This window comes from Larus michahellis, chromosome 6 (assembly GCF_964199755.1).
Source record: "Larus michahellis chromosome 6, bLarMic1.1, whole genome shotgun sequence".
Classification (NCBI taxonomy): domain Eukaryota; kingdom Metazoa; phylum Chordata; class Aves; order Charadriiformes; family Laridae; genus Larus; species Larus michahellis.
This window is the reverse complement of record NC_133901.1, coordinates 22,387,201-22,404,100: the sequence shown is the minus strand read 5'-3', so window position 1 is coordinate 22,404,100 and position 16,900 is coordinate 22,387,201. Positions and strand designations below refer to the sequence as shown.

Genomic DNA, 16,900 nt, shown 5'->3' with positions numbered 1-16,900 from the left:
GCAGGATGACATTGCTAATGGAAAGTTTATTCTTCCAACCTGATGGCTGATGTAAGAAGGTTTTGTTTACTAAAGAGAGTAAGTATAGCCTTATTTCTGTCCAACCTGTACAAAGATACCTGGAACAAAAGCTCCTGATGACTGTGCTCAGTTGTGCTATGTGTGAGTATGCAGCTCCACTGTGCAGCAGAGACCCTCACACAAAAATGACCAGCGGGTATCACCACAGCACAGCACCAGCACCCTCTATTCTTGCTCGCCCCGTGGCTGCGGTCTCCAGAGGGCTCAGCGGGTAGATGAGGAACTGCAGCAGGCATGAGATCCGCGATGCTGTTTTTCTGTAGGTGATACATGAACCTGTTGGAGCAAGTCCAGAGGAGGGCCACAGAGATGATCAGAGGCCAAAGCACCTCTCCTGTGAGGACAGGCTGAGAGAGTTGGGGCTGTTCAGCCTGGAGAAGAAAAGTCTCTGGGGAGACCTTATAGCAGCCTTTCAGTGCTACAGGAAAGCTGGGGAGGGACTCTTTATCAGGGAGTGGAGTGATAGGACAAGGGGTAATGGGTTTAAACCGGAAGAGGGGAGACTTAGATTAGATATTAGGAAGAAATTCTGTACTGTGAGGATGGTGAGACACTAGAACAGGTTGCCCAGAGAAGCTGTGGCTGCCCCATCCCTGGAGGTGTTCAAGGCCAGGTTGAATGGAGCTTTGAGCAGCCTGGTCTAGCGGGAGGTGTCACAGCACATGGCAGGGGGGCTGGAACTAAGTGATCTTTAAAGTCCCTTCCACCTCTAACTATTCTATGACACTGTGTGGCCGTAGCTGGAGGCCTTTGGGGTTGCATCATCAGGTTCTACAAGGCCCTTCTCCGTCCAGTGGCAAGGGAATGTATTATATTCATGCCAGGTGCGGGTGGGTTTCTAACTTGGAAAGGTGCTGAAACGACGCTGCTGTTGTGTTCGTGTTCTTGTGGCATTGGCTGGTAGAAACATTGCTGTGGCCAGGAGAGAGTGGCAAGGTGTGGGAGCGGGAGGGGCTGCTGCTGGCTCGGCTCAGCCCGCCTTCCACACGGGAGAACAGCCAGGCGGTTTTTAGGAGCGGTAAAATCAGCAAAGGGGTCATAAGTGGCTTTTGGAGCGTGGGCCTTGCCAGCAACCTCTTGTGAGTGCTTACAAGGCCATTCTGAGGCGATGAAATATAGGTCTTTTAAGGGCCCTGGAGCCCCGTGTGCCGGATCAGGCTGGGAGCCGACAGACTGCCCTCCCCGAGGCCTTCTCCTCACCCCACCCAGGGGACACTTCCAGCTACAGATGAATCTTATCAGCTCTGGCAAAGTGCAAAGAGATGGGCCACCGAGGGCTCCTGACGCCACCAGTTCATCCAGAAGGTGTGTTTTAGCCTTTCAGGCAGGGCAGAGAAATGCAGCAGCCTCTCACAAATTAGTTCTGCCTGAGTGCACTGATATCTGGGGCATAAGGTGAAGGCCCAGAGGAAGGAGTAGCTGAGATCAGCGCGCTGCCGGGCTGGGAAGAAAAGAAATGGATTGACGTAGGTGGAGTCACTGACATCGGGGACTGTTAATTGGAAAGACGTGTTAGCAGACCTCTGACAAATGTAAGGGGCTTCTTTTCATGGGTATTTATGCAGGGGCATTGTTGCCCTGCCTTGGAGAGCTCACCTTGGGTGCTGATGGCGTTTCTAGCGTGATGGATTCCCGGCCCTCTGCCTGGTCAGAGCTAGCTGTATGGATTTGTAGGCAAAATGCAGCGTCAGCTGTTCTAATGGCTTCATGCAGGATTTTTGTGCAAAGGCTGACGTTTCAGCTTAAGTTGTTAGACCATAAGTGGAGTCACATTTCTCAAAAACCAGTGTAATTTGCTTCCAGTTGATTCAATGCTAGCGTGACTTCGCAAAAGGTTGCTTCATATGTAGTTTTTCCGAACTAAATTGTTTTACCTTTCTGTCTGAATTGTTTTGGTTTTATATTTTCACCCTCTTTAAAAGACCAAACATTTTCAAACCGTAGACTAATACTGAACATTTAATTCCAAAAGACCATCTCTTCTTGATGTCCACTCTCCCTCCCCCATCTTTGATGCCATAGGGATCGGGAGGGAGGTAACGAGGGCTTCCCGCATTGTCTGCTAGCCGCTCCGTTTCTGGTCCCAGTGTAGCGATCTGCTTTACCCATCCAGCATGAAGCTGTTAGCCAGTGCAGTTTTTCCATGCATTCACAAACCGCTACAGAACATGCACTATTCCTGGCGCCTGGAAGATGCAGATAAGACAAACATGGGTATATGGTCACTTTTAGTCTCACAGTCCCATTAGTAGATTTTTGGCAAACATATCTGAAAATACATGCAGTGTGTTGCCACTCACTACAATCAATTTCCTAGAAAGCACTCTGACCACACAAAGGGTGGAAAATTATATTGGATGCAGCTTGCTTTGTCCGAATGCAAAACTGACTCCTAGCAGCGTTGCCCTGCTGCACCGCTTGGGGTGTGACAGTGATGGTGGGCTTGTTGGGAGGCTGAAATTGAAGTCCAGGTGAGGAATATATGAAAAGCAGCATCAGTTTGTACTAATATAGCTTATCTCCTGGCACTGCCTGCGTGCTGTGGGGTATTAACTGTGTTGAGTATACCAGCAAGGTCTCCAAATTTTGTGACTTCTGCATCCTACATCCATAATATGGGATAGAAAAGGATGGAAGGCTATGTGCAGTAAGTTTTGTGTTTTTTCGTTTTTTTTTTTTAATAAAAATAATTTTTAAAATTAATTTATTTTTTAAAAAAATAATAGCCTTTTGTGACCCTCTCCAGGGTACCATATTTTTTCTTCTCACCGGTACCTGAGATGATAGCTGGCCATATGCTAAAGTCATGGTTGTGAGGTGCAGAATTGTTTCTGTTTCTGCTCCAAGGGCTGGATGTTTGGCATGGCTGTTTGGTTTTTCTTCAACAACTTTATTGCTGTGGTTCTACCAGGAACTCTGACGTACTGGAAATGCCACAAGCCATTCAAGGGAAGCAGGCAGGTATCTTATCTGCACTCTGCCAAGTGGCAAAGCGTTAAGTTTGTCAGCCAGATTTCTCAGTACCAGTCTATGCTCCAGACTGTCTGAGTGGCAGCATCACTGTCATCGTGGTGGTCTTAGTTTATAAATTAAGTAAGTTTTGTTATGCGAGGTTTGTCTTTCATTTCAGAATTTAATTTCAGAATAGGCATAATACGCAGTTGATGCACCTTGTTGCAGCAAAAGGAGTTTTCATACTTATTAATTAAACTGCCTTTCTCAAATCTGTTAAACAGAAGGCCTGAGTTGGGATTAGGCGCATAATGACTGTGGATGTGCAGTTATTTATATATACATGGGTATAAGTCAAGATGATGTTTTTGACTTGCACTGTGTTTGTACATGTCAGCATTGCTCCCAGTCAGAAGTCCTGAGCTGAAGGGAAGCATTCATTCCCTGAAACTTGCTGTGAATTCAATCTTTGCATGTGATTTTTTTTTTTCTTTTCCCCTCCTCTAAATTTGAGGGGAAAAAAAAAAAAAGCCAGTGTGGCTAACTGAAGCTTCATTTCTCGATCCTTCTTGATTGAAGGTGGTCGATTATATTATTTTAGGAGGACAGTATGGTGAATTTAGTATATCCTACACAGCTACTTAAATATTTAGCCTGTTTGGGAGTGTATTTTATGTTGGTTGAAAATAAACACTTTAGGGACTAAATCTTTCTATCTTTCTATGGCTGCTGGCAAAGCAGTAGTGAAATTCATTTTGCAGTGATTGCACGACATACGGTAGCAGTGCATTAGTTTTGTCCAGCAGTATGTGTTTACGTATTGCTGTATATCGTAGATTCAAACTGAAGTCAATGAAGCGTGACAGTGAATAGATTTAAGAGGGAAATAAATTAAGTTGGACAGAAGCTCTGGAAGAAATGTAGGAAAGAGAATAAAAAAGTTATTAAAGAATTCGTGACCCCTATCAGAAAACTGAATGCTCGTGGCTCTGAAGCAAATGGAATGCATAGCTGTTCCTTAACAGAAATAGAGATATCAAATGTTATTATTTTTTCCTATCTAGATATTAGTAGGTTTCTTCAAAATGCTGGGAACAGATGGAAATATTCAGCAAAGACAGCAGAGCAGATGGTAATTAAACACTGAATTGACTACCTTACATGTTTTATCATTTTTTTGAAGTGCTTCAAATTCCTTATTTTGACTGTAGGAATCTGGTACAGCAGTTCACAAAGGTAAACTAAGGCTTGTGGATTTCCTGTGACCAAATACCTCTTTTCTTAGGACAATTTGAGATATGGATAATACTTCTCACCTTGTACGTAGTAGTTCTGAATTCAGAAGCAGCGCAGAAGCTTTATTCATATTAACATAACCATAACATATTACCATAACCAATTTCGTGATCATCTTAAAGTACCTGATGACTTTAATTGAAGATATAGAGAAGTCTTTGAGGAAAAATTAGGAAATCTTTTACAGTCACACTGATGCTAATGAAGTTTGCTTTGTACTTCTGCTGCAGGACAAAGCATTATTAGACGTTTGACTGGCAATGTTATTCCCCATTACAAGGGTAGAGGGATTTGCATTCAAAACAGATCTAAGAAAGTGGGATCTTTATTTGCAGTTGTTTACTATTTGTTCTGTTTATATCTCTGAGTGAATGCTATAGCTTACTTGTTACTTTATTGTTTCAACCTTTTAATGCCTTGGTGTTGAGAAAATACAATGCTCAGTGCCTGTAGCATCAAGTCTGAAAAACTGCCTATCAGAGATATGGAAATGAATGAGGTTTAATAATATTAAGAATGAAAATCTTTGGACAGAAGATACTCAGTGTATATTCAGAATAAATTGGATAAGGACCAGCTGGAAACTTGAACCTAAGTTCATCTTTTGTATTATTTGGGAGTAACGCAAGTTCATCAAAGTTACAGGAAGCGGTGGTGACCCTTATCTGGGTGGAAAGGACACCCTGGAAGCGCTCCTCGGTGCTGCTGGAGGCAGCTGAGGAAAAGAAAGATGGAGTCAGCTCGTTCTGAGTGACAGTTGACGAAAGGAGTCAATAGGCGAAGGAGCCTCTGAGAGGAACTGATACCTGCTTAAGGTTAAGCCAGCAGAGCTGATGGATCCAGCATTAAATTTAACTTCTGGCAAGAACCTCTTATCTTGGCAGCTGTGTTTACTATGTTATGTGAGAGGTACTTGGGATTCAGTATAGATAGCATGGTGGTTTGAGAGAAAACAAGCGTGATTCCAACTTGGTTAATGTTGCGGTGCTATATTGGTAGCCACTTGAAATGTCTGCATACCTTGGCAAAGGGTTTCTGTTGTCTTTTCTGTTTTCTAGAGCCAGACGTAGATGCTTTTCACCACCAAGCAGGAGTACAGTGAAATCTGTCTTAAGCACTCACAGAGCAGGCTAGTAATGCTCCGTTTGGAGGAGGTGATCTTCTCAAAGACAAAGCTAGATTATGAAGGCAATGATGAGATGGGCTTTTAATTCGTGAAGTTGCGCCATGTTTTATCCGTGGAATATGAAAGAAAGCTAATGAGACCGATGTGTTGTTTTGTAGTGCTCAGGTCAGACACGCTGGGCTCGGTGTAATGGCTCTTCTGGCATGGAAAATCCTGCATGTGGAACAATTGTGGAAATTCTGCAGAGGTTTGTTACTTTGGATCAAATGTTACTAACGCTGAAAAATGTGTGAAAGAGTTCAGATAACTCAGAATTATTTGCTGGAAAGAAAAGGAAAAGCCACTAAGAGTAAAGTTGCAGATCTCAGAGTACTGAATTGAAATAAGTCGTGAAAAAGATGCTCATCATCCAATTTGCAAAAAATCCAGAATGAAAAAGCAGAAAAACTATCAATGTGTCTTAGTTATGCACACTGATATGAATAAAAAAACTAATGCATGCCACGTAAAGACTGCGTGCACAGGGGGAATGCAGCTTTGCTGCTACAGCAGGATGAATCCTCAGCTGGAACAAAAGAGAAGAAAAGGAGCTGTGTGTGTACACGCACATGTGTGGGCACTGAGGGCGTTTGTTCAGTTTTAAAAGACCTTTGTGCCCTGCCAGCCTTCAGACAGCTGAACATTGGGCTAGTCTCCTACCTTAATTAAGAACAGTTTGATTGCTTGTGCCACTGCTCCTATTGCCTCTGCAGTTCTGAGGCACCGAGTGAGGGGCTCCTGACCTGTGGGGGTGCTGCTGTGATTGCCCCCGCACAGGGCAGCAGGGTGGGGGAGCTGCTGTCATTGCCCCTGCTGGGGCATCTGGGGAACAGGCTCTGTCTGGCAGCTTCACTCTCACCTGAGATGGGAGCAGCGTTCAAGCAAGCAGTGATTTTTCTTCGTTAGCAGGTGACAAGCACTTCTAAACCCAGGTTTTTACAAGCCAGAAATGTATTTCGGATATTAGTATATAAATTTATTTGGCTTTCCCTTTTCATAACTGTCTGCAGATTTAGGAGTTTGTAGGATGCTTCCTCTTACTGATGTTTCACACCACTTTGAAAGGGGAACTGTTACCTTAGTCCAAAAGTCTCGGCCCCGGCAGCACAAACCTGTGGCTGTGTGCTCTGTGATTCAAGTCTGCTACCGAGGGGCTTGGTAGGAGGTGGTTGTTCTGTGAATGCCTTTTTTTAGCTTGCAGACATACGTGCACATGAAGTAAGAGTGCAGCCGTTTTGGCTCTCGAGTCAGGGAGGGTGGTGAGGAGAAAGGATGTAGTGGGTTTTGAGACAAAGATAGATGTTCAGTTGCAAACGTTTTTTCTACAACTTCCTATTTTGATTTGCATTAGAGGCGGGGGCTGAGTGCATTTATGGTTTAATGAGACACTCTCGCCTTAATAGCAGAATATTATTCACAGGAAGAAATGAGTTATTGCTGGTTTTCTTCTTCTTTCTGTTCAGTTACTGTGGATACAGCATGTAAGTTTTAGACATACTTCCCCTTGAACAGTATACGCAGCTTCCAGTTGTTATGCTGAAGCTGCTGAAGGAAAGAGGTTAAAGGAGCGCAGTTTTTAAGGAGACATTTGTTTGCTGCTTGAATTCCTACGGATACAATGAGCTTTCGCGGGAGATTCAGAAGGGAGCCCAGTGAACTGCGGAAGAAAAGAAGGACCATTAGGCGAGTGAATCAAGGAGAAATTCACAGATTAAGCTGCGTGAGTATGCACCCATTCTTCCATCTCTTCTACAAAATTGCTAAGAAATTTCAGGTCAAACACTACACATAGGAGAGAGTAGGTTTTATTCCTTGGTGTGTATGTAGGAGCAGCTGAGTCTCATCAGTCTGTGTGACGAGGGACTGAACATTGGAGAATGTTTACTGAAGTCTGAGACTGAAGCATGGGGAGTTCAGGAGTTTACAGAACTCAAGCGCATTAGGGAGACTGTTGTATAGCATCATGTTGTCGATCAGACACATACTGATAGCAGCATTGTCTCTCTGGTGCCTGGTAACTTGTGCTTGGTGGTTCCATGAAAATCAATAATGCTGGTTCTAGAGTAGAAAGGTTACTCTGTGCTATTTCAGATCTCATGATCTGCTATGGGCCGTTTGTGCCTCTTGGCCAGGAGGAGGAGGAGGAAGCCACTGTCCTCCTGCACTGCAGGGAGCAAATGGAGAAAGCTCCAGAGCCCTTGGTGGAAAGCTGGAGTGAGGTTCTGCCCTGCGAGATAGATGGCAGCTTTGCCGTTGATGGCTTCGGGCCAGGACTGCGCCTCCTGTAACTCTGCTGCATGACACTGGGCAGCTCATGTTAACAGCGTTGTGCCTACACTTTTCTGAATGAAATTAAAACTGCAGACAATTTTAGGTAAAATGCTTAGAGCCTTCTGTTGAGAAGCCTTAGGCAAGTACTGGCTTTCAGTGCATACTGGAGGCGCTTTCAAGGCTATTCTGCATGTCCACTGCAATAAAGAACCAGTGATAATATGCTGAAGAAGATTATTTTCATCAGCTTTTTTAAGTAGGAAGGAAAATAACTGCAGTTGTAACAATTGGTCACAGGTTGGTTAAGATGATCTGTGGTTCATCTAGTAGAGCGTTTGGGGTTTGCTTGTGACTAGCTGCCATTTTGGACAGATATTTTACATGGAAATGAATCTTTTTGACAAGACTACTTTACAGTGTAGTTCTGGCTGCCCTGAGCTATTGGCATGCAGTCAAAGATACCAAGTTTAAGTTTCATGGTCTTAGGTCCTAAGAACGAATGCTGGTGGTGCTGCTGAAAGCATCTAACCCTGGCAGTTTGCGAGACTTTGGTAGGAGGTAGGCACAGCTGCTTGACTTGTCCTCTTAAATCCAGGCTAGGATTTTTGTCATTATTGTAAAAATCCTGACTATACGTGACTAGTGCCCACCAGAAGTGGTTGAAGCCTTACAGGAAAGTAAGGCTGGAAATAAAACAGAGCTCAAATAATAACAATAAATCAGTAGCCTGCCTGCAGATAAAGTGGAATATATTTGTTCATTTTTGCCTGTATCATCAGATAATAGAAGCTGAGAGTCTGTTCAGTTTAGTGGTGCCAAAGAACCTTTAAATTGTTGTGATTTCTAAGAGTCAATAAAATGTATCATACTCTGACATAAAACTTAGAGCACTTTTAACTGTGTGCCTCTTGCCTTTGATAGGTAATGTGCCTTTTTCATCAGAGGCTTGTGGCTCATACTGTGCTTGCCATGAAGAGTCTGGCTGCTGGAACGTCAGGGATTTCAGAGGAATCTGTTCTGATTTCTGTTCTTTTCAGACATAAGATAGACTAAGATGGGGTCACTGTGTCACATTATTCTGTGGGCGTATTTCTCAGTACGCTTGCAGACTGTTTAGCCCTTAGGAAAGGCGGTCACACTTGGCTTTACTTTTGTGGCTTGTGACCTGTGTCTTTCTACCCAATAGTTCATAATTGGAGCATGTTAAATCTTTGGCCTACGGGCACTTTTTGCTGTCAGCCAGGAGCCAATCTCTCCTTCATGCATCAGTCCTCCGCACCTCCGATGCTGCAGATTTCAAAGTGGTGTTAGCACCCACTGTAGCTGTGAGGGTTTTTGTATATGGGGACCTTATTCAAAGAGTGCATTTCTCAGTATACTACATTTAGACCTGTAATTTCTGTAGATGGACTTGTATTGTTTACTGGAGACTCTTTTCTTTTTGTAAGACCGATTATGATCTGATTAGTTTTAATTGATTGTAGGTTGTTGATTGAGCTCAGTGTCGTAGACCAGATTTTGCTCTCATTTACGTTCTGTGTGCGTAAATGACTTGATAGCTAGATAATTGATTGGGAGGATAGTTGATGTCAAGGAAACGATTATAATTTTAAAGTCATTGTGAGAGCTGAGTTTGTTATGGTCGTGTATAGATGAACTACTTTTTACAGATAAAGCCTCTGTGGAAACACTTACAGTTATTTACTCAGACATGTAGCATGAAAAATATCTGTAACTCATGAAGAGGTAAGTAACCATAGTGTAGGTAGAAAAAGGGAGATATTCACTGAGTAAAATGAAGCGGAACAGCATATATGAGATTTGCCCTACGGGACAGTGACTTATTACTAAGTACTCTCTAGAAGTCAAATGGTATTTTTGAAAAGTTTATTTAGAGCTAATGCAAACATTTTTGTCAGTTGTTTTTGCTTCAGGGGCTCCTGAAGTGGTTGAGCCCCTTTCAAAAAAGCTGTTTGCTCAGTCTACAGATCTAGGACTTTATACATCTAAATTTTAGTATTTAAGTGAAAATGGGCAATGTGGTTTGCTTATGCACTGTTGCAACTTCATCAGATTTGCAATAGTGATCAAAGTCTTTAGCATCAGAACATGATCTAATGAACAGAATTAGAATTTTCCCTTCAGTACTTAAAAAGTCTCCCTTGTACTCTGAAAACAAGGTCTACTAAAAAGAAATCTTTATTTTCAAACTAAATAAAAATGTTTTTAAAGACAATTCTGTTCTGCGCACAGTGTTATGTAAAATATGCCCCTGTTTTAGCAGCGGGTTTTGCTAGATGAGCGTGGTGGAGGAGCTAGGAATACCTGGCATATCCTGCCTTTGGTCCTTCCTCTGAACCTGTATGAAGACATGTGTGGGTGGATTGCTCCATCTCCCTTATTCACCCAGGTTGCACAAACCGGGGGTGCTGGTTTGATCTGATCTTGTTGCTACAACTGGTTCTATTATTGCTGTACAGATGCTGTAGGTGTCAGAGCTGAGTTCCTATTTTGCTATGAGGGTCATCTGAGGGCCACTTAAGGGCAAAAATTATGAGTATCATTTTTTTTTAATCATAGAATCATAGGGTTGGAAGGGACCTCTGGAGATCATCTAGTCCAACCCCCCTGCCAGAGCAGGGTCACCTAGAGCAGGTTACACAGGAACATGTCCAGGCGGGTTTTGAATGTCTCCAGAGTTGGAGACTCCACCACCTCTCTGGGCAGCCTGTTCCAGTGCTCTGTCACCCTCAGGGTAAAGAAGTTCCTCCTCATGTTTAGGTGGAACTTCCTATGTTCAAGTTTGTGCCCATTGCCTCTTGTCCTGTCCCCGGGCACCACTGAAAAGAGCCTGGCCCCATCCTCCTGACACCCACCCTTTAAGTATTTATAAGCGTTGATAATGTAGATTTTCCTTAGACTACAATGACTTTCTCTGTATATGTGAAGTTATATATGTGTGTGTGTGTTTGTATACGCAGACAGAATGAGAAGTGCTGTTTACATAAACTTTGTACTGGAAGCTTAAAAGCTTTGGTCAAATCCACTACGTGCAATTTGCAGGATGGTTTTGTTAACATTCCTCTTGGTGACCATGAATCTGCCCACCTAAGGCCACGCTAGAAAAAGTGAACATGAAGCAACGAGTGTTTACAGAATAGTTGAACTAGACTCAGACCAGCATCCCCTCTGTGGTGCCCAGGGCAGGACAATTCACTTCTCCTTTCCTGGGGTGAAGTAATCGTTAATGAGGCAAGTGGCCGCTTGGAGCATTCCAGCTCTGTCCCCCCAGCTCCTATCCCTTTATCCCTTCTTCCCAATCCCCTTCCAGCGCATCCTACCTGTCTGTTCAGATGTCTCTATGAAGATGAGTGAATAATATCTTTGGCTTTTGCTTGCTTTCTTTATGAATAGATTCAGCGTGGTAGCTTTAAAGAAAACCTTTTGTTGCTCTAACTGCACTTCCCCCCCCCCCCGGCTGAGGTCAGGTAAGGGGAGTGAAGTGGCTGAGTGTTGCCAGGTTAGAGGTCCGTGTAAATTAAACTTAAAAAAACAACAACCCTTAAGATACTTTACAAGGCTTTCTTGTTTTTCCCCTGAAGTGACCTATGGGCAAATATTTAGTCTAGGCTTCAGAAGTACTCACTATTTGGAAGCTGTCACTTTTGACATTTTGAAAAGCCAATACATGAAATTTAATTTAAAAATTTAGCAGTTTCTATAGAGGTCTTGTTGTCAGTGGCATGATAATGCTGATTTTAGTAATTTTCTGATTAAATGAAATTTGTTTATCCTCTTCCTAAAAAGGGTTTTCAGCTACTGCATAAACACAGAGAACAAGCTGGTTGTTTCCTTGTTACCTTGAATATTTTGCAGACTATGTTGGTAGTTTTATCTAATGACTAAAATGGCAAGTGCTGGTCATTGAAGATGCACGTGCATTGATGCCCATGCATATGCCTTCCACATTCAGAAAGCGCCTCAGCGAGGCTACAATGCCAGGTGTATAATCATGGTTGCGAAACAGAATTCAGGAAACACTTATGACTAAGTCGAGCGTAGCATGAAGCACCCCCTCTCTCGCCCCAGGATGGGTGCTTTGCTGAACCAACAGTCCTGTGTGGCTTGCGCCTTTTAACCATAAGTGAGATAGTTTTACGAGGCCTAGTGCTTTCAAAATTCATAATGAAAGCAACGATGAATTCTAACTTGAGAAACAAAAGGTATTAGAAAGAGAAGGTTGCTCCCAGTTGCCTGAGAAGAGGTCTCTGTGGTTTGAGTAGTCTTAACCCTGGTCACTCGTCGGTTGGCTTGCTGGAGAAGTTACGTGTCTGTGCGCCACTGAAGTCTCCGGTGGCTGCAGCTGGCCCAGCAGTTAAAATGAAAATGATCTGTTAACTCATCCAGATGAGAGGTGTTTCCATTTTTCAAATATTTAGCACACTGAATTATCTTATGGTAACTTTTAAAGGAAAATATGCAAAGTAGACCCGTATAGATTTTGATTCACAAAACAATAGTAATTTCCAATGTAAGCAATTAGGATTCATCCCATCCAAGCTGTATTTGTACAGCATAAGCCTCATTTAATCAAGCAAATCCCTTATTTGTGTCAATCAGAATTTTCTTTGAATAAAGAGGCTTTAATGAAAGAAAATGACTTTTCACTTTCTTTATTCACAGCAGGATGTTCACAGGATCCCCTGCTTTTGTACTGCGTAAGCTGATAGGTAGTATAGCATTTTGGAAACCGATTTCTGAAACTCCAGGAATTTGGGGGTTTGAATCTTTCTGTAATTCTTTCCAATTTTCTCTGTACCAGAATCTTGTGGGAACTGGCAATCCCCTTAATGAAATTTATTGGCATGTCGGCTTCACTGCTGACGCTAAGGAGCGTATCAGTTGTGCTCTGTAGCCCTGAAAGACTGGCTGGATTCTTTCCAAGTGCCATTCTCCAAGGTTTGCTGAAAGACATGACAAATTAAACATTTTGGACCTGACAAGTGTACGTGTTTTAGGGTTGGAAGGGAGGGGGTGTCACCGAAAATTTTCTTTGTACCACCAATTTTAATAAATTTTATTGACTGTGGATCACATGCTGAGCCAAATGTAGCCTTTGTATGTGGCCAGAGAGTTTATTGACTGCAAATAGATGCATACCAGGCCAAGCAATCATAAAAATGGTGAGATCTAGAAAAAAAGGAGGGACCATCTGCCTGCTGGCTCTGGCTGTGCATCCCTGTCCTTTCCCCAGATACCTTTTGCAGACCCTGAATTTCCTCTCCTGTGCTTGATATGCAAAACTTATTTTCCTTAAAGAAAAATCTATAACATCATGTGGAGCATGTTGGGAGCGGAGAGAGGGCAGACCTGTGGGGTGAGAGCGTTTTGAGTTGATGAGACCTGTCACTCCTAACTCAGCTGCTTGTGGGTGTTGGGGACACCATAGTCCTTCTGTGGCTGCACTGTCTCTGCTCACTGGTACAAATGCTGGTGTGGGACTTGTTGCCAGGAGCACATTTGGGCCTCTGGCTGCTCACCCCTTATCTCAGCTGCTGCGTCCAATGCAGATACCCTTCCTGTGGAAATCGTCGCCAGCATCAAACTGCTGTGCTGCCTAATGGTGGATAGAGACATACGGTGATCCTACAAAAAAGCGAAAGTTATGGTGACTCCAGAAAAAGTGAATGGTTTTCTAGCCTCAGCTTCAGCTTCTTGAATATTCAGGCAGCTGTGGCTAGCATGCCTCAGAGCTGCTGGGCACTCAGTTTTGCTAGCACATCAGAAGACAGGGTTAAATTCAGCCTCTATGCTACACCTCTTCCAAAAGTCATGGAATCCCAACTAATGTTTAGCTTCAGTTTGGACAGGCTTGGCAAAGAAATATTTAATTTCAATTGGCCCACCCTGGTGGGATAAAAATTAACTACATCTATTAACCGTATAAAAAAAAATAAAGTCATCTATTATGCCAGAGACAATATTTAACTGGGGAAAAGAACGGAATAACAAGAAGTGTGAGAAGCACTTCACATTGATGTCATCCCAGGAAGTAATTTAATTTGCTGTTGTGAGTTTTAGTAGGATTGGGCTCGGTTAATCGTATCACTGGGAAGTCTGTAAAGAATGAAGGAGGGTGACGCTGTTATTTCATTAAGTGACCCTTCCTCTTGTAAGTCTGCCCGTTTCAGTATTTCAAATATATACTAGAATGAATTGTGATTTTAGACAAGCCATAGCTTGGATGAAATGTGAAGTCAGAGTCCTGCTTGATCTTGGCCAATCTAACCATCGCAGTTCTTTTGACTTTTTATGCCCATGCAGTGGATCCTCCTGTCATCAAGATATTTTAGTCAAGGTAACTGAAGTCCATCAGCTTAAATTCTTTATGGGTATCTGTTTCTTTAATGTTCTTCTTCCTGGCATGGGGAAGAGAAGAAACTCATTTAAACATCTGTATTAAATTCAATAAATTCTAGATACTCAGGATTTGGTGTCTGGGAATAATACGTCATTAAAGCATTAGAAAATCATAGCATTTGGTGTAGTTTATTTTTAGAATAGGGAAGTGCTTAGGATGACTATCCAGAGACTATTGGTCTCAGTTACATCATTTCCTCCTTTAATGAGCGTTCACAGAAATACAGCTTCAGGAGGATGATATGGAAGTCATTTTATCCTCTAATTATGAAGAGAAAATGGGTACTAGCATCAATGCATGATGTCTGTGCAGCTGGAGGCAAGCCAAGTACCATATCGGTCTCTGTAAAATCATTTATGTGGATGTTTTTGGTCATTATTACTGGGAAAAATAGTGCTTTTGTACCTAGACCAGAAGATGATGGCCATCAAACCGTACGTCACTGGTGGAATCTAGGCTGTTGCACCCCTGTGAAATTAAGTAATGATTATCCCTCTGTTGGCTCCGATGCTCATTAAAGGTCTCTTCACTGTTTAAAAAAAGAGTTCGGAAGAGTTGGCTCAACAACATACAGAAGTACGCTCCACAACACTGTGAGGGTGTGAGGTAAATGGTACCGCTGTGATTGTTGTAGCAGGTGAGGAGTCAGAGAGTGCCTTTTTACTAGATGTGTTCACAACCGTCTCGGTGCAACTAAATGTAATTCATTACTCACTTGAGATTGAGAATATAAAAAGCATTATAAAAATCCAAGCCAGCATAATTCAATGTTGGCACAGATTGCTAGGTTGGTCTGTTTCCAAAAAGAACAAACAAGTTAAATTGAGAAGAGGCAGCACTATGGTTATTAAATTAGCTTTAAATCAGCCCTACTCATTTACAAATCTCTGCTAGTGCTCGCAGGGAGAAACTCGCTCGTCCCAACATTGCTGCTTCTGTCTGCCTGTGACGGGAAAACTGAGCACTTATTCCCCGCCCTCTGGAGATAAACTGCTAACTAAACCAGCAGCCACTTCCCATCACAAATGCAATACTAAGCATTGCAGTGCTAAGCTTTGCCAAATCCAAAGTACTGTCTCTACGAAGGATGGAGTTGGTGTCCATATTGCATAGTCTTAAGGTTTGTAAGAACATGCAGAATTGATAAAGAGAAGCGTCATGTTTATTATACTGTCATGCTTGATGTGGGCAGGGACTGGACTAGATTATCTCTGCAGTCGGTGTATTGAGGAGGATGGGCTATTACTTCCATCTCTCATTTATGGGAGTTGGCATAATACTGTATTGCTTTTTATACAGGATTTTGCTGTAATGCCATAGAAGGAAGAATGGTATTTGTCATTGCATCAATAGAAAAACATCACCATAAATATTGAAGTGCTGCACTGAAAAGTTTTGCAGTAATTTTGATAATGTCACACCTACTTACGCTTAGTTACATTTCAGATGTGTAAACTTGCTCCTAAGACTTCTCTGTTAACATCTGTTAAAATGTTTCCATTAGATTATGCGCTTTGCAGCACCGAGAGCAAGAGAATTAGTGTTGTGGGACCAGCGATGTTCATACACTCACTGTGTTTCTCTGGAGTTTTCTCAAGTTGCGTTCTAGTCTCGTGTAAATGACCTTGCAGTTGTCAAGAAGTTTTTCCCTGGAGCCTTTCACACAGCTCTCAGGAGTGGCTTTCTGAGCGCTGCCAGTTTCTGAAGAGAAAAGAGGGAGGCCGAGGTGACATAGCTTACTCTGCCTCCAGCTGCACCTGAACATCTTTGTGACGTTAATTTTGAAGGAGGTGTAGCTACCCCACACAGGGATTTCCAGGGGGAAGAAGGAATACCTCTTCCTTCTCCAGCCCTAGCAAAAAGGGTAGTTTCCATTGGTGTAGAGAACCTGCAAATGCCACACATTTTTATGGGATTCCCCCGTATTTCAAGAGAGGTCCCAAGATATGCGGGATTCCCCAGCTCTCTCTTAGTCTATGACTTCAATAGGAAGGTGGCTACTTTTGTCATTTGCTTACTTTATGTTTTTTTAAGAGATTTTGAAAGCTAATATTCATGGACCTTTGCCAGAAGCATCTGACCTAGATTAATATTGTGTTGACACATCGCTGATTTTGAAGAGTGGACACTTATGGTGTCAGTGGCATGTCTGACTTATTAAAAGTTGAGATTGTTGCAAAAACATTAGCCTAATGCAAGGAATAGTCACTGTCACAAAATTTCTGCCAAAAACGTACACGTTTTAGTGAAACCACTACACAGGAAAAAAGCTTGCATGAAACACTTGTACCTCATAAATGTCAGCGCATGTGTTTTTTCACTTTTACTTTGAGTTTTCTTGTAAGTGGTTGCTATAAGGTTTCCCACTGAAGTTAACAGTTACATTACTACAAGTTTGCTGCTGCTGAGTGAACTTTGTTCAGACCTGGGCATCGTTCCCAAAATGAGTGGTACAGCAGAGATGGTATGCTCAGTGTGCACTGGTGCTTTCTCTTCATGTTTTAACTCCTTGAGGCTTACGACTATATAGGAATATTTAATAAATAGATACAATGGTAGATTTAATGAAGGAGAGTCTAAAACTCATGGCTAAAGCATACTACTGTGACTCAGCATAACTTGAAAGGAAATGAGAGCGAGCTGAGCATGCTGAGATGGTTGGATGAACCCATTACATTCCTGCGGGGAACTGCTGTTGGGAAACGGCAGACTGA

General features: G+C 42.6%; 1 protein-coding gene across 15 annotated transcripts in view; it reads left to right on the top strand.

Moving 5' to 3' along the window:
• The window catches only part of DOCK10 (dedicator of cytokinesis 10), a 161,447-nt gene that overhangs the window by 40,733 nt on the left and 103,814 nt on the right, over window positions 1–16,900 (top strand). For 2 of the 15 annotated variants that reach the window (XM_074591147.1, XM_074591142.1), the window contains exon 1: window positions 6,922–7,214. The exons of the other annotated variants lie outside the window; for them this stretch is intronic. In XM_074591147.1, the coding sequence (XP_074447248.1) occupies window positions 7,113–7,214 (102 nt within the window). In that variant the 5' untranslated portion in view covers window positions 6,922–7,112. Of the gene's footprint in view, window positions 1–6,921; window positions 7,215–16,900 lie in introns of those variants that run through there. 15 annotated transcript variants of the gene reach the window in all.